Below are 17,709 nucleotides of genomic sequence, written 5' to 3' on the forward strand. Positions count from 1 at the left end.
ACAGTATATAAGCATCGGCCGTCCATAGAATCTCGAACCATCCGAGCCGTAAGATCTTTGTACAATTTTCCGATGTTGTTAACCTCAATTTAATCATCCATTTTTGATAATTAAGATAAATAAATCAACTCATTCTTAAAAAATAAAATAAAAAATCATATCATACACAGTAAAAGAGAAAAAAACCAAATTCTTACAAAACCCCGAGTCTCCGCGACATGATCTACTAGTCTACACTCTACTACATTCAAAACCTGATAATATATACGTGTGAATTGTTGTAGATTATAAAGAAAACAAAAGGAAATACGATAGTCTTACAAATAAAACAATTTAAGGTCTCTTCTTAAGAAGATAAAAGTAGAAAGAAAACAAATAAGAGTAGGCTCTCAATCAATCTTCGTCGAGAGTTTACGTTGCTTTTCTTCCTCAACTTGGACAAGCAAAGTCAAGAGAGCTTCACAAACTTGAGCAGCATCGGCTTCTAAAGGAACCTCGTTCAAGGAAGAGTACACCATCCAGGCATGGTCTAGTTTACGTTTGGGTCTAACCACCACAGAACCAGGGACCTCTGCATCGCAACAAGTCACGAGTCCATCACTCTTTTCACCGTATCTCACTTGAAGTAGCTGGGCGCAAGCAGCCATTGCAGCACCAAGTGGCATCACCACTGGAAGTTTTGTGGCTTGGTTTGTGAGAGGAAGTTCAGCATGTGCTACGTGTGATAAAGTGGCTAGAACCGCTGGGCTGATGCTAGCTTCTGTGCGGAATGAAACCGAGGGGAGTTCTCGGGGAAGCGGATGATTCTTCAAGAACTCTTTTCTTCTCTCGTAGGTTAAATCTTCCAAAGCTTGAATGTCACCCTTCACAATGTTCCAAGGAATTCATCAGAAAGATCAGCAGAGCAATAGAATCTAACAAAATAAGTTAATGTGAAATTTCCAAATATGTACTTTTTTGGATAAGTTATTGCAACCGTCACTAGCATAGGTTCACATAAAACTTACTTATATACCTCTGAGCCTATCCGTCAGTACCAGTTTTCGATCTAAATGTTTTGTTCATACAACCACAAAAATCTCATGGTGCTAGTTGCGGTACATAATCTAAGTACTATTTTTTAGTTAATCACAAGAGAGGATATAATGCAACTAAATGACTTTGTTAGATTACGAAGAGACTTGTTGCAAACCTTTATGACTTTGGAGATCAGAATCTCCATCATCTTCCTCAAATTAACATAATCGCCCAGTTGTCCTTCACGGAGGATATCTGTAGCTATTGGGCTTCCACCATATGGACTCTGCGCCAATACCAACCCAGCGACCTTATCTTTTAGTTCAGGCCAGTATAGTGATAGAGCAGCAGCTGCATCGATGCCTCCTTTGCTATGCCCAAGAAGTAGAACCCGTTTATTAGATCCCCAACAGAGTTCTTCTATGTATTCCTTTATCTCTCTTGCATTTTTTTCAACTGAAGACTGATGTAAAAACATTTTTCTGTATTAGTATGCTATACACCAAACGTAACTATATTAAATCGAATTAGTTAAATTTACCTCGCTGTGAATCTTCGCAATATGACAGGCCAAACCCATCTTTGAGAATTTTGTTTTTGTATCCACAAAATATAAAGGTCCATGATTGCTAAAAAGACCTGAAATTTTTGTTTCCAACAAATTCTGAGAGTCCTACAATATACAGTAATGTAATCTAAGTGGCTGGCAGTAAAGAATAAGAATGGCTACCTGGAACCAACAAGTACACCACTGTATTTGGAAGCCTGTGTACACCGTGCCTGGAAAAAAGTCGATCAACTCAGACATTCAGTAAAAACAAGATGTTAAACAGCAAATTAAAAAGCCCAAGTACATAAAACATGCAACAGCAACCAATACATACCCGATTTCATCAAGAATGTTATTGAACCTATCAGTGCCGTCTTCGACAGGAGGCATCTCTGGGTCACGCTGTAACCATCCTATGTCATCTGCCGAGCCACGGACAGTCCTTCGTGCCCGCTCAATGAGCCTGATTGAAAAGAAAGTAAATCAATCACCCAAATGCTGAAAACTTGACAAGAGGTAGTGTATAAAGAGTAAAGTATAGTTTCAGCTCCACATATTCTTAGTATTCATTTTCAATTCTCTTAGTATGGAGAATTTGTATATGTCATACAAAGAGTGCATACCCTTGGAACATGGAAACTCCATTTAAACCTAACCGATTTGATGTAACAATTGCATTTGTTGCCTGTGGCAGACTCTCTATAGATTCCCTTGATGGGCTGTTGGCAGCAGATGTGGATGCCTCTGACGATGTTGAACACCTTTCACCTGGAGAAATACATACGCTTACTGGAGAATTCCCGTCAACTCCTGATGTTGATCGTATCAACTCATGGGGGTGGGAGATAGAATTGCATGCATCCTTACCACCATATTCTACTGAAGAAAACATTGGAAGAATAGAGTCTAAGCAAAACCCTTAATTATGTAATGGTGATAAAATAAGATCCTAAAGGCACAAAAAACATCTGCTGGGCATTTAGTTTTCTATAATTGCATGCTGAGTACAACATCGACGAAGAGAGAGAAAAGAATACCTGAATAGTCAGAAAAACAGCTGCCCAAGTAAGAAGTTGCCTGGGTTATATATGATGCAGCTTCATTGAGAGCTGGTAAAGAATTAAAAACTTGTGGTGCAACCGCATTGTCCCCAGTTCCACCGCCCTGGGCTCGAAAAAAATACTGATATTAGAATGGCAGTCTCATGCATAAAGAACTAAACATTACTAATATCCTTTTTAACCCCATCTAAATCAACTTAGTTGTTTCTATCGATAATTAAAAACCTAGTACAAGAAAACGTTAAGTTGACTCCAAAAATGAATCCCATTAAGCAAGTATAGGTCCTATAAGTATAAAAGAAGTCATGAGGGCACAATACTTACAACTAGAGGCGCGACAGATTCTCCGTCTCTGGATTGACCAGCTTCTCCCATTCTGATCAATTTCTAACAATATGAACACACACATAATCAATGAATCAATAACAATTATAGAAGAAATACAAAGAACTAAGCCTCTGGTTGCTTTTCCAAACAATCAATTTCAAAACTAAAGTCCCTAAACGTAGAAACCAGCCTCTATGTTTCTCTATAAACGAAAAGCAACAAAAGCAAGCATGACTTAGACTTATTAACGAAGATAACAGATAAAATACCAAATTTAGACGGGATTATCAACGGACGTGAAAAAAAAAATGAAATCCAGCGGGAAGAGTCTCGATTCCGGTTAATAAAACGGGAAGCAGCCTTAGAAATTGAGAACATGCAAGTGAAAACACAGAGGCTCTATGTATCGACGCCAAACCCTAAATTTATCGATCGGTAACAAAAAAGAAACAACGAAGTTGAGAAGCGGATCCATTGATTGCCGAAGAGTTTGCGAAGAACAGATTCAGGAAGAAGGATCAAGTGATCAGAAATTGAGGAAGCATGAAAAGGTACCTGGAGCTTTAGGAATGTAGGATCAAAACGAAACATAGGCACAAGGAGGAGCCACCTTCAACGATTCGGATCATCTCCTAAGCCGCGGGGAAAAGAAACCCGGTGAAGGAACAAATTAATAAAAACGCGATTTCCTTTCAATTTTGACGACCAACGTGGAACAACAGGCACTGGAGACGCGACAGGTGTCCATTGGCTCATAGATCAAGATGGATATAAGATTTAGACTCGGCCTCTGTATGTTTTAATTATTATATATGGGCTACCTTAATGGGCCTCATTATAACCCAACGGATCCCAGCTGTCATTTATGTGACTGATTTCCATTTTTTCCTTTTTGTTGGAAAAAAGGAAATTTGTCCAAAGAAAAAATAAAAAATAGGAAAAAAGGAAATATTGTCCAGAAAAATAATGGAAATTAATGTAGGCCATACAACAAAACACGACAGCGTATTACACGCAAAACAAAAAGCAAGTAATGAACAAAGAAGTAGCATCCCATCCCACGAAGTGCAGGCTTGAGATTTGCATTAGGGAGCACGACGGTAATAGTAACTGCACGAAAGCAACAAAAAATGGCGGAGATTACTTTGCTTTAGAATTATTCAATAGAAGAAGACGTCCAAAGACAGATAAAAATAAACTTACACGAATATTTTGACAGCGAAGATGGAGGAGTATTTGCGAAGAAGACGCTCAACAGTGTACCATTGAGATCGGTCTGATCCGTCTTGGTAACCAATACGTGGCATGTGGAGTGAAGCTTATGAAGTGAGAACATTTCCATGATGAAAACAAACGTTAAGCTCTTTGAGAATACTTATGGTTTTTTATACCAAAATATGAAACTTTGAAGAAAGCAATGAAGTTTTATACCCGACTTCTGAGAAGCAGAGAATGACGCTTTAGCCAAGCAACGTTCAAGGTCTGGAATTGAAATGCTACTACGTGGGACTTTACGCCTCGGGTTGTAGGATTGTGTAACTGCAAGTGCCACCCAAAGAGGTTTATTTTCTTCTATGGTTTGCTGGTCATCATTGTCTGCACAGCACAAAATACATGAGGACTCAGATGATGTTAGAAGAAACTCCAAACGGAAGATATAAGAAAAAAAGTTGCAGACCATCAATTTTTATGAGATGCAGGTCTCCAAGATGAAGGTCTTTAAATTCAGATGCTCGATGATACGCATCAGGTACAGTCTCAGAAAGTTTTGACAGAGCATCAAACATTCCTCCACGTCCCCAGTTTCCAGAGTCATCAACACAGCTGCCATAAATCAATATTTTGATTCAGATTTGGTATTTTAGTAGAACAACAAAAATGAAGTTTTACCTGAATATGATTGCTGGCTCGTGAGTGATAGTTGAAGGGTTTGTACAGTCTCCGTAAACAAAGTTAACAGATCCTGCATCTGACCTGGAATCAACATCATCAGGGAAAATTGGTTCTTCCACAGACAAAGACTGATAACCATGTGCTTCCCAAGTGGCTAACTTCTTCTCTTCTGCCTTTTTCCTTGCAGCCTCAACTCTCAGATGTCTTTCCTCAGATAAGTTCTTTTTATCTCCGGACTCCACGATTTTGTCATCCTTGCTTGATCGTGAAGCTTCCTTCAATTTCTCAACCCATGAAAGGTAAGAAGCTTCATCAAGCTCAGAATCCAGACTTGCAGATGATGAATCTCCTCGCAAAGTTTCACTCGTATTAATTTCAAACTTTCTTGCTTCCTTATCTGGTTCAACGTTTTGACGTATCGCAACAACTTTTTCAGCAAGAGAACTTATTTCTACCATTTTTAGGTTATCAGATTCTTCACTGTGAATCTCCCCAGGATCAAACCTTTGTAAACCAAATACTAGAGACCGCAAATCACCACGATCTTCTTCTTTCTCTTCCATAGTATTTCCCATAACATTATGACTAAGCAGCAACTTTCTCTCTGCCCTCCTCAAAATAACCTGAAACATGCGCATTTAGATGTTGATATTACTTTTTAAATGACTTTGTGATTGGATACACTCGCCAGACCTCTTCCACAGTATTTTCAGTAACGAGATTTATAGACAGCACATGACTGATTTGTCCAATCCGATGAGCTCGTTGCAAAGCTTGCTTATCCACCTGCGGATTCCAATCCTGTTCATAAAATATAACCTGCATATTTAAGCAGAAAAAACTTGAATAAGCACCGGAAACAAATCATACATTCATACTTCATTTCATTTCCACAAGAAATAATCAGGAAATCAAAAAAGCTAGAAACAACGAACAGTGTCAGCAGCAACAAGATTCAAACCAACTCCCCCTGCTCTTGTTGATATCATAAAAACAAAGGCATTACTAGCATCAGCTTCAGAATCCAATCCTCTTTCTGTTTTCGTGCTGAAACTTTTTATTGCAGCAAAACGTTCTTCAGCTCGTACTGATCCATCAAGGCGCTCATAAGAATATCTACGAAGCTCCATAAAATCCTGTATTTGGTACAAGCTACATTGTCACTGTACTCTATGGTGCACCAACCTTTATAGAAAACGAAAAAAGTTTATGGCAAAACCTGTAAAATATCGAGTGTAGAAGTCATCTGGGAGAATAGGAGGACACGATGTCCAATATCATGGAGCCTCTTAAGAAGTTGATCCAAAACTAAAAGCTTACCACTCGCCTGTCAGTTATTAATGTTAATGAACAAAACTTTTCTTCTATGGAAACATATACGAAGACTGTTTGAATAGTAGTTAACATCTTGGATACCTGAACAAGATGTTCGCCCTCTTCAAAAGGTTCCGGTTCAATACCTGGAAACAAGTAAGGGTGGCTACTTGCTTTTCTTAGCTGTATCACCTGTTCAACGAAACAGATCGGGAGATAAATAAAATCGCATATCTTACACCAAATCTAACAAAAGCATTTTATGTAATAAATTGAGCCGCGTGTTGATAAACATAAGGAACTAACTTACAATATTTTGCAAAGACGTATGACTGGTTCCTCCAGAAGACAGTGCGAGAAGACCTGGAAGCTCTTTCCTCAATATGGAAGTATATATCTTCTTTTGAAGACTGACGAGTGGAACCATTCTGTCATATAAATACAGAGCAAAAAATAATCATACAATATAGATACTTATACTGGAGACTGAATAGGATTAGCTATACAAGGTAGAAAAATTTACACAGTCAGCTCCGTGAGAGGAGGCAACACCAGATTTCCAGACTCAATGAGCAAAGTTTTTGTACGCCTTAGCATAAAGGCACCTAAGATGAACTTCAAACTTTTATATGTTTCCTTGTCATTTGATACATCAAGACCTGTTTTGACACAGAAGGTATTCACATGTTAGTTGGTACTCTTTACATCTTCAGAAATGAATGTCAAGAGTGTGCAGGACACTAAACCGATAGTGCGAGCGAACCTGATAAAAACTCCCCAGGCTCTTTGAATGCGAAAAGGAATTTATCTAGTGTCCCAAAAACTAGGGGCATGCAAAAATGCATCAGAGCCCAAAGTTCAGTAAGATTGTTCTGAATAGGTGTGCCAGTAATCAAGAGACGTCGTGGAATGAGGAAATGGTCAAGTAAGACATTGTAAAGAACCTGTGACATAGCCAACTTTTATCTTAGATGATTTCCCAGGATCACATGTTTATACAGTCAGGCCACGTACAACCTAAATACTAAACCAAACAGGTTTTAACTATATACGCCTAAAGAGGGTGTCTAATCTATCATGGTACAATAAAACTATATGATACCTAGCAACTAGTGATTTATCATTCAGTGTACAAGTCAATGGATTGTATACTTAGACACAAATGAAGCATACGCTGTTGGGATTCTTGAGTCTTTGAGCTTCATCAATTATAGTATACTGCCAAGTAATTTGAGAAAGAAAGTCCTGATCCACTAGTGCTATGTCATATGTTGTTAGCAACACATCAAATGGTAAGACATGTCCCTGAAATCAAGATAAAAGAAGGATATAAATAATACACACAACTTCCAAACCCAAGTTCATAAGAAGTAAGGCAAAAGATAATATTTTCAATGAATCAGTTCAAAACTCACCTTAGGACTCTTCTTGACATGATCATACATTGACTTGCGCATATCCCGACGGAAATCCTTATCACCAACATATCTAAGAACTTCAAGATTTGGAGTGAACCTATTTATCTCTGATACCCAACCATCTGTTACGCTTAAAGGACATAGCACCACTGCCAAAATAAGCAGAGCATTAACCCACATGACATCAGAACTTGCCTACTGAATTTGAAAAATGTAACATGTAGATCTCATTGACTCACGAAACGGCCCAGGCAAGCCTTTATGAAACTTCAAATAACACAGGAAAGAAATGGCTTGGAGAGTCTTTCCCAACCCCATCTGGTCCAATGTTTCAATTAGACTAAACAGACACAAACACAATCAAAGAGAACAATACAACATTTCAAATTCCATGGCAGTACCTCGTCTCCTGCAATTAAAATCAAAACATACATGAATTAATCCAAGTTCGTTCACTTTGATTTCTTCACTTTCATAGTCGCATTATCCAATACTTGTGCACACAGCGTAATTTGAAATGGATTCGAAGACTTACCGAGAACGACATTGACGCCAAGTAGATATTTCCGTATAAGCCAAGAGACACCTTCGACTTGGTGAGGCTTTAGAGTAGCCGTGACCCCAAATTCTCTAAAATCCCGAGGTGTGTGGCTCGATTTGGCCTCCTTTGCGAGAATAATTTTCGCCGCCGCTTCAAGTCGCCGTTCGTACTCCATCGCCGAAATGAGGGGACTTTTGGCGGTGAACTCTCTCTTTTGACAATTTTCTGTCATAGTGGAACCGGGACCGAATAAACCGGGATTTAAATAAGATACCGGACCGGAAACTGAAAAAAAAAGCACAACGACGTCGTTTTCTACTCTCTATGTTTTTTCGTTCTCTAAATCTTTGGAATGAATATGGTAGTTTGATTAGTCAACAGGGTTATGTATATCTATTCTATAGTAACTTAAGGCAAATATATTTATAATTTAAAATTACTTATGAGAAACTTTAGAGTTCTAATGAAATATTAAAAACAATAAAATGACATCATAGTGATATCATATGAATTGAAGTTTATATTTCGTTCGCTTACAATAATTTTAATCAAAAATAGCGATTATAAACATTTCGATCTTCAAAAATAATTTGGTTTATTCAAATGTTTCAGAAATTTAGTTTGAGATTTTATGTGGAATTATCTAGTAATTAGATAAAAATGTTACAATACATTTGTAGTGTTATAATTTTCCTCTCTTATATATAAAAAAAACTTTTATAACATGCATCTCCAGCTGGTGGGTGAATTTTTTAGACTGTTTTGCTTTAAATTGACTCGTGGAACATATCATTCCGGTGCAATCGTATTGGGAGAAACTAAAACAAAACAAAACAAAAATCAATCATATAGGGAAATACTAAGAGAATTGTATGAAAGTCCAATTGGGGTAATGTAATCACACACAAAAAAAAAAAAAAAAAAAGCTTCCAAAATACAGACAAGTGGTGTGGTGAATGTGGTGACGTCAGCAGATTCGGCATCGACGGCCTCAAATGATGAGAAGAGGAGACACATAGGACCCTTACGTCAATCACACTTTGATTCCATCCTTGGCAAAAATATATATAGGGGATGGGGTCAAAACTATTAAACATTTAATCAAATTCATAATCATCATAATAACACTCTTTTAAAAAATATATAATTTGGTAGCACTAATATATATTATATATTCTCCCACCATTACTCCTCCATTCACTCTTGTCTTAAACTCCCCCTCTCGAGTGCTTTATGGTACGAAGGATCCATCTCTATGTTTCAACGCATATATCACACATCGTTTCATACATGATACTAAAATAGTTCGACTGGCTCATGTAGTTACGTAATCCAACGAAAGACCTTCGTTCTTCTTTAGCAAGAAACACTACACATACGTATTTTGTTATTTGGTCATTGTCTCGTAGACTGATCGCACCAAATTGGTTTTGCGTGTACCCAATAAATACGACTTAACATAAAAAAAACATTGGAGAAAAACTGTTTAGCTCTTGCCATCTTAGTGATGTTGTTTTGTTTATAAGATACTAATCATAACATACATAATTTACAGTATTTTGTATATTAAAAAAATATAGTTATAAGTTTGCGCCTTCCACTATACTATGTTTTGAATCTTTTACCATTTTTTCATCTTGCAAACTCCTATGTAGAATACGCTTAACGGTTTACAACTACCAAACTCCACATGTTCATCAAGTATCTAACCAGCTAATATCGTAGTGTTTTAAAATTAAAACATGTAAATTGATATCATTGCGTATTATATAAATTATAAAATATGGGCGCCCTATGGTTTGACATGGTTTATTGAAGATCATTGTTCCGAAGACTTGTCTCCAAATGTTCTCCAAACTGAAGACATATGAATGAGGGTTTTATGATTTTATCGTTGAAACCCGAAAACATAATGAGTTTCCTTTTTAATTTAATATTGTATCAGTCTCAACTCTCAAAAAGTATTTTATTATAATCGAAGTGGGTCGATTTGAAGCTTCATTAATTAAAACAAAAATATTAGCTGATTTAACCAATGAGACTAATGCATAAAATAAATCGATATGTTAGTGGAGATTTTATACAAGGATTAATTATTAGTTTGTCAAAAAAAAAGGAACTCTTATTAGTTTTTAAATTGATTACAACATAATTATCCATATCGATCATTAGGATCAACTTGTGAAGTGTCGGTGATCACTCCTCAGTTCTTCTTTGTCTGCTTCAGGCTTCTATCTTGATCTACACGTATTTCTTGTAACCAACAAATCAATATTATGACTTAAATATTAACAATAATTTTGTTAGTTTCATGAGCAACAGCTAAAAATATTTTAATTAATGGATCGGTACATGTGTCGTGTGACGCAATAATATTCACTTCCAAGTTCTAATCACACTAAGTTAAATTTATATTAAACAACATAAAGCAATGGTTTAGTATTATGTCTGCCATTTTCGATTTTTTTTCTTCATGTCCAAATTTGCTCATGTCTTCCACAAAAATCACTCACCTTTTTTACCCCACCATAGTTCCTAAACATGCACACAGCCACGTATCAAATATGTAATTTGTTGCCTTGTTGGGTATAAAATCTACATATATAACATATGCTTTGCGTGTATGAAATAAAACTATATACTATAATCTCCATATTACATTAAAAAAAAAAATGTTGATCAAAATGTCTCTCCCTATCCCGCCGAAATTTCTTCCGACGCTAAATCCTCCATCGATTCATCATCACCAAGCTGCTCCGCCACCGCTTGCCCCGCCACGAGCAGCTATATCAATATCTATACCAGAAACCGGTTTAGGACGTACTGGAACCGTCCTCGACGAGTCAACATCCTCAGCTTTCCGTGACTACCAATCTCTATTCGTGTCACAGCGTTCGGAGACAGTAGAACCGGTCGTAATCAAAACAGTCGAAGGTTCAATACCAGTTGATTTCCCTTCCGGTACATATTACTTAGCCGGTCCAGGACTGTTCACTGATGACCATGGCTCAACGGTTCATCCTTTAGACGGTCATGGTTACCTACGTGCGTTTCACATAGACGGAAACAAACGGAAAGCAACTTTCACGGCGAAGTACGTTCAAACGGAAGCTAAAGAAGAAGAGCACGATCCAGTGACTGACACGTGGCGTTTCACTCACAGAGGTCCTTTCTCGGTGCTAAAAGGTGGGAAGAGGTTTGGGAACACGAAAGTGATGAAAAACGTGGCTAATACTAGCGTTTTGAAATGGGCTGGGCGGTTGCTTTGTTTATGGGAAGGTGGTGAGCCGTACGAAATTGAATCTGGATCGTTGGATACCGTCGGGAGATTTGACGTAGAGATCAACGGTTGTTGTGATGATGATGATTCTTCCGACAGAGATTTTGCTGGTCAAGATATATGGGACACAGCCGCAGATTTGTTGAAACCCATACTTCAAGGTAATGTTTTTATGTTACTAATAAAGTAAAGTTTAGTTAAATTAAAAGCATGTAGTCCATTATTCAGACAGCGGCGTAAAATTAATTAATGTTGATGCTAAGTGCAAACTATATAGTTAAACTTTTTTATTTATTTTTATGTATAGGTGTATTTAAGATGCCACCGAAACGGTTTCTGTCACATTACAAAGTCGACGGTCGAAGAGATAGACTTTTAACAGTCACTTGCAACGCTGAAGATATGCTTTTACCTAGAAGCAACTTCACATTTTGTGGTAAAAAATCTTTTGATTTTGCTTAAAAAAATATGAAAATAAAGTTCTACTACGTATTGTTAAAATGGGAATTTTTTTTTTTTTTACAGAGTATGATTCTGAATTCAAGTTGATGCAAACGAGAGAATTCAAGATCGATGATCACATGATGATTCATGATTGGGCCTTCACGGACACTCACTACATACTCTTTGCCAACCGAGTCAAGCTTGATCCAATTGGTAATATAAGCTAATTACTCGCTTCTGTTACAAAATCATTTACAAGAAGAGTAATAGTTGAGTTGGAAGAAATCTGATTATGTGAATATATATGTTGTCAGGTTCCATGGCGGCGATGTGTGGAGTGTCACCGATGGTATCAGCGTTATCGTTGAATCCAAGCAACGAGAGTTCCCCGATTTATATCTTACCAAGATTTTCAGAGAAATCTATGGGAGATCGAGACTGGAGAGTTCCTGTCGAGGTGTCTTCTCAGTTATGGCTAATTCACTCCGGAAACGCTTATGAGACTAGAGAGGATAATGGTGATTTAAAGATTCAGATACAAGCTTCCGCTTGCTCTTACCGCTGGTTCGATTTCCAAAAAATGTTTGGTACGTTAGTAAGTTACACCATACTGGAAGCGAAATAACCTCTTTCACAAGTTAGGGTTTTTTAGGTGATGACAGCTTTTGAACATTTTCTTTCTAAATAAATTCTTACAGGCTACGATTGGCAAAGTAACAAGCTAGATCCTTCTGTTATGAATCTAAATCGCGGCGACGACAAACTACTCCCTCATCTAGTTAAGGTGTCTATGACCTTGGACCCTGTCGGAAAGTGCAAAAGTTGTGATGTAGAGCCTTTGAACGGCTGGAACAAGCCGTCAGATTTTCCGGTTATAAACTCATCCTGGTCCGGAAAAAAGAACAAATACATGTACTCTGCAGCCTCGTCAGGAACTCGAGGCGAACTTCCCCATTTCCCATTTGACATGGTCGTGAAGTTTGACTTAGACTCCAACCTCGTACGTACGTGGTCCACCGGAGCTAGAAGATTCGTTGGTGAGCCCATGTTTGTCCCAAGAAACTCCGATGATGAAGGAGAAGAAGAGGAAAATGGCTACATTATCGTCGTCGAGGTACGTGCATAAAGTACTTCTGCTTATCTCTTAAATTATTTTTGATACAACTAGTCATTTACTTCTTTTTTTTTTTATATATATAGTATGCGGTATCGGTGGAGAGATGTTACCTTGTGATCTTGGACGCAAAGAAGATTGGTGAATCCGATGCGGTCGTGTCGAGATTAGAGGTTCCGAGGAATTTGACGTTTCCAATGGGGTTCCACGGTTTATGGGCTAGCGACTGAAGCTTTGTGGATAATGATTTTATTTGAATTTACTTGTAAATTTATATCAGCAATTTTATGATTTTTTTTTGTCTGTTAGACCTTAAACTTTGTAAAAAAGGGGTGTTGATTTTGTTGATAGAAGAAGCCATAGTTAGGTATAGTGTAAACATAGTAATTAACTAAAGATAAGTCTATTGTAAATATTATAAACATAGTATATATTGCAAAAAATTATTAAATTATGTATGTTGTATTATTTTTGCTTCAGTGTAAATTGTTGTACTGGCTTTGACATTTTGGAATTTATTAAAATAATATATGTAACTATTTATGCTCCTATCAAAACAGATTCATATTTATTAAGTTTGGGTCTTTTGACCAAAGGAATTTAAGTATTTTTGACAAAAAAAAAATATGTGTAACTTTAAGAAATAAAAGGGAATACTGTTTGTCCAAAAAAAAAAGAACATGTGCTTAAGTGGACCTTAAAGAAAAAGAGAGGCTTTGTTGTCTATTGTTACTGGGCTGGGCCGAGAATAAAATACATACTTGTTTCTCTGTTTGTTCCATATCGTTTGACCATAATCCCGGTAGCGTTGACTCGACGCTCACACTTACTAACCAGAAAGCCTCTCTGTTCGAAAGAGGGTTTCTGCAAAACCCCTTAAATTCTTTTTGTTCAAAACGCCGGCGAAGAAGTGAGCGAACCACTGAACGAGAGAAGACAGAAGAGAGAATCAGTAACCGCAATGTCGGGGTTTCCGTTTGGTCAATCCAATTCCGTTGGAGGTTTCTCATTCGGATCTTCTCCCGTAACTAATTCATCTTCTGCTTCGTCTACCACTTCACCGTTATCTTTCTCCTTCAACCAATCTTCAAACCCTAGCTCCACCGGATTTGGTTTCGGATCCACCGCTTCATCAACTCCTGCTTCCTCCACATCATCATCTTTTGGATTCGGAGCTTCCTCAACTCCTTCGTTCGGATTCGGTTCCTCTGCCTCATCGACTCCATCGTTCGGATTCGGATCCTCTGCTTCATCGACTCCTGCTTCCACAACTCCATCTTTTGGGTTTGGAGCCAATGCTTCTTCATCTGGTTCTGCTCCGTCACTGTTTGGTTCATCTACCACCAATGCTTCTGCTCCTTCTCCTGCTTCTTCTCCTTTCGGATTCGTAACTTCCTCCGCTTCTCAGCCTGGTTCATCTCCGTTCGGCGCTCCGTCCTCCTCCTCCGCAGCTCCGTCTTCATCTCTTTTTGGAGCAGCTGCGGCTCCAGCAAGTGGTTCATCATCTCTTTTTGGATCTTCCTCATCTTTATTCTCCGCTTCTTCGTCTGCCTCCACCTCGAATTCACCTCTCTTCGGAGGATCCTCATCCGCCGTTTCTTCAACATCTCCGCTTTTCGGCGCCCCTTCTTCAGCAACCGGTTCGTCACTCTCCTTCGGTGTGGCCTCATCAGCCTCTGGCTCCTCACCGTCAATCTTTGGAGCCGCCGGTTCGTCACCTTCCTTCAGTGTTGCCTCATCAGCCTCTGGCTCCTCACCGTCAATCTTTGGAGCCGCCGGTTCGTCACCGTCTATCTTCGGTTCCTCTTCGTCAGCCGCTTCAACTCCGTCTCTCTTTGCATCGTCCTCTTCAGGAGCATCAGCTTCTTCACCTTCCCCGTTTGGAGTATCCACCATTAATCCCCCAGCTACAACCAATCCTTCGCCTGCCTCAGCTTCTCCTTTCTCCGCTTCTACGGGATTCTCTTTCTTGAAAAGCACATCAAGTTCGACAACCACCGCCACTGCTTCTGCTCCTCCACAAATGGCTTCATCTTCTTCATCCTTCTCATTTGGTCCACCCGCCAGTTCAGGCTTTAACCTTTCAACCGGAAGCTCAGCAGCACCTGCATCTAGCACACCCGGAGCAGTATTTTCTATTGCAACCACTACCACTACTTCTTCTTCGACTCCCGCTGCTACTAGTACACCAGCTTCTTCAGCTGCAGCTTCTACAATGGGTTTCCCTTCTTTTAGTGTGAGTTCATCTGCAACCAACACCACTCCGGCTAGCTCCGCTGCTACATTTGGTACTACAGGATTTGGTTTGGCTAGCTCAACTCCTGCCGCTGGATCTACTAGCTCCTTTACTGGATTTTCTGTACCCCATACATCAACACCTGCATCATCTTCACAACCACAAACCACTAGTTCTGCATTCTCATTCAGTAAGTTGCTTAGGTTTTGTCTCAGGATTGTTTGTGATTTTGCTTATCCAATTTGTCACGATGATTAGGAATAAGAGTTTGGAGAATTGTGGGGATCATTGATTAGGCTTAGAAATGTGATCGATGTACTTGATCTACCTTAATCTAGATATACTCCATATAGTCTATGACATGAATACATACCTGTCGAGTTGTTTTACGGATTAGAAGTTATAGTTCTTTTTGTCTGAAAGAAGTATTGTTGTTGTTCAGGTGTTCCATCTTCGACTTCTACTACTGCTCCTGCTACCAGTTCTGCTACTACAACACAGACATCTCTTGTTGTGGCTTCGAGTAGTGGGTATGCTCTTCTCATATTTTGACCAATACATAATGATCCAAATGGTTGTACATGTTCTACCTTCACCTCGATGATGCTGTAGCTGATGTTTACTTGTTATATGTTTCTTGTTATTTATTAGGACGAGCACAGCTGTTGCTCCAGTGGCTGGTTCTCCAAAGTTGCCATCTGAAATAACTGGCAAAACTGTTGAGGAGGTAGATCTTTGCCCTCTTATACAGTTCAACATTTATCTTTTTCTGGCCATGTTATATACATACCAAATGTTGTTTTTGACGTTTGTAGATTATCAAGGAGTGGAATACTGAGCTACAAGAGCGCACAGGGAGATTCCGGAAGCAGGCAAATGCAATAGCAGAGTGGGATAAGCGGATCTTGCAAAATCGAAATGTTCTTTTGAGACTTGAGGTGAAAATTAATTTGTCATATTATGGAGTCGCTATTAAAAAGAAATTTCCCTTTTGAATCTTCAGAGACAATTGTTCTGAGCAGACCTTTGAGTTTGCATGTTTAGCTCATATATGCCTCTACTGTATAATTAACTCAATCTTTTTGTGTACTTCATCAACAAACAGATTGAAGTTGCAAAAGTGGTTGAAACACAGTCAAGCTTGGAACGACAGTTGGAATTAATTGAGACTCATCAGCAAGAGGTATGTGATAGCAGTATCATATCTTTATGTTAATCTGTAAATTAGGTTTCTGATTGTAGCATGCAGCTGGAAATCATATGTGCCTTATCTGTGGGAAATTAAATTTCTCTAGTTCATAATCTCTCTCAGTCTCAGACTGTCACACTCTTTTTTTTTTCCTGAGTTTTTCTGATGAGAGGATCATCAACCTTATACCTCGCTTAATTCGAAATTGGGCATGTCAATACCAAAGCCACTGTGCCAATCATCGACATTGGGCAAGTCAATACGAAAGCCATTGTGCTAATCATCTGAAATTCTCTGTTCGTGGTTTAGGTTGACAAAGCTTTGCAAAGCATGGAGGAAGAGGCTGAGCGTATATATAATGACGAGCGGAAATCACTTCTTGACGATGAAGCTGCATCAACTAGAGATGCAATGTGAGAACTCTTTTTTAGTCTTTCCACCATCATCACCTTTTACTTCATATTATTTTGATGAATACTGAAAGACACGGAAACAAATATGATTTGATCTATGCTTAATTAGCTCTGTCTTGCGCATCCTAGCCTGATTTAATGCTTGTATACAATATACTTTGTTTTTCATCCCAGGTATGAACAGTCTGAGCTTGTAGAAAGAGAATTGGAGCATATGACTGAACAAATCAGATCGATCATACAATCCGTAAATGCAAACCAGGTATGTATGCGGATGTGGTACCTTCTCTCATACTATTCCTTTTCTCAGTAAACATGCATCATAAACCTTTTTGTGTGAAACAGGGGGGAGAACTTGAAGCAATAGATGGGATGAGTCCATTGGATGTTGTTGTAAGAATCTTGAACAATCAACTCAGTTCCTTGATGTGGATTGATGAGAAAGTAAGTTTCGTTAACGAGTTAATTAATTGTCTTTTGCCATTGTTACAATAACGACAGTCCTGTTAACTTAACCATTGTGAAACTCTGAACAGGCAGAGGAATTCTCTTCTCGGATTCAAAAAATCGCATCGCAAGGTTCTGTTGGAGATCGTGAATTGATGGCTCCAAAACACTGGATGTCTTGATAGAAAATTTAAAAAAAAAAAAGAAAAAGAAAACACAACATCTCAGGAAATGAATATCTTCTGTTTAGTTTCGTGTTATTTCACTGTGCTAGAAGTGTCTGATTTTACAATTACACATTATGAATTTTTTACCACAAAGATTTGTATCATCATTTGAATAATTTGATTGACTGGTTGGTTTGTTGTAATCCCAATTTTAATTACTTTCCATTAAAAGTCAAAGCAGAGGGCTTTTAATGTTCACCGCTCCAAAATGGTGCGAAACGACGACGTGGCATCTAGA

The 17,709-nt window shown here is 38.4% G+C and overlaps 4 protein-coding genes across 5 annotated transcripts; 2 read left to right on the forward strand and 2 right to left on the reverse strand.

Moving 5' to 3' along the window:
• Positions 1–141: 141 nt before the first annotated feature.
• Positions 142–3,636, reverse strand: LOC17889688. 2 transcript variants are annotated; one of them, XM_023783941.1, is made up of 10 exons: positions 3,511–3,616; positions 3,225–3,374; positions 2,953–3,015; positions 2,605–2,731; positions 2,191–2,446; positions 1,902–2,030; positions 1,748–1,797; positions 1,559–1,656; positions 1,193–1,480; positions 142–863 (listed from the first exon to the last, which is right to left on the reverse strand). In XM_023783941.1, the coding sequence occupies exons 3-10, from the start codon at positions 3,001–3,003 to the stop codon at positions 390–392; spliced, it is 1,473 nt and encodes a 490-aa protein (XP_023639709.1). In that variant the 5' UTR covers positions 3,004–3,015; positions 3,225–3,374; positions 3,511–3,616; the 3' UTR covers positions 142–389. The 2 variants fall into 2 exon arrangements, with proteins under 2 accessions (XP_023639709.1, XP_006294052.1); XM_006293990.2 differs by lacking the exon at positions 3,225–3,374 and having other exon boundaries at positions 3,511–3,636.
• A 253-nt stretch (positions 3,637–3,889) lies between these two features.
• Positions 3,890–9,138, reverse strand: LOC17888566 (probable helicase CHR10). Its single transcript, XM_023784662.1, is given in 19 exon segments — positions 3,890–4,065; positions 4,159–4,273; positions 4,387–4,551; positions 4,634–4,779; positions 4,846–5,471; positions 5,542–5,667; positions 5,784–5,984; positions 6,068–6,175; positions 6,265–6,354; positions 6,473–6,590; positions 6,686–6,821; positions 6,926–7,106; positions 7,336–7,467; positions 7,578–7,729; positions 7,820–7,898; positions 7,982–7,989; positions 8,116–8,302; positions 8,305–8,346; positions 9,064–9,138. Coding segments are annotated over 19 exon segments (2,712 nt in total). The 3' UTR covers positions 3,890–4,040.
• A 1,655-nt stretch (positions 9,139–10,793) lies between these two features.
• LOC17888551 (carotenoid cleavage dioxygenase 7, chloroplastic) lies at positions 10,794–13,239 on the forward strand. Its single transcript, XM_006295583.2, has 6 exons — positions 10,794–11,562; positions 11,709–11,837; positions 11,927–12,058; positions 12,160–12,432; positions 12,544–12,959; positions 13,046–13,239. Exons 1-6 carry the CDS (start codon positions 10,794–10,796, stop codon positions 13,187–13,189), a joined length of 1,863 nt encoding a protein of 620 aa, XP_006295645.2. The 3' UTR covers positions 13,190–13,239.
• A 601-nt stretch (positions 13,240–13,840) lies between these two features.
• LOC17887878 (nuclear pore complex protein NUP62) lies at positions 13,841–17,642 on the forward strand. The gene is made up of 9 exons (XM_023783845.1): positions 13,841–15,385; positions 15,638–15,725; positions 15,847–15,922; positions 16,011–16,133; positions 16,301–16,378; positions 16,694–16,797; positions 16,972–17,059; positions 17,143–17,241; positions 17,334–17,642. The coding sequence occupies exons 1-9, from the start codon at positions 13,921–13,923 to the stop codon at positions 17,424–17,426; spliced, it is 2,214 nt and encodes a 737-aa protein (XP_023639613.1). The 5' UTR covers positions 13,841–13,920; the 3' UTR covers positions 17,427–17,642.
• The last annotated feature ends 67 nt before the right edge of the window (positions 17,643–17,709 follow it).

Source organism: Capsella rubella, unplaced genomic scaffold, assembly GCF_000375325.1.
Source record: "Capsella rubella cultivar Monte Gargano unplaced genomic scaffold, Caprub1_0 scaffold_4, whole genome shotgun sequence".
NCBI lineage: Eukaryota > Viridiplantae > Streptophyta > Magnoliopsida > Brassicales > Brassicaceae > Capsella > Capsella rubella.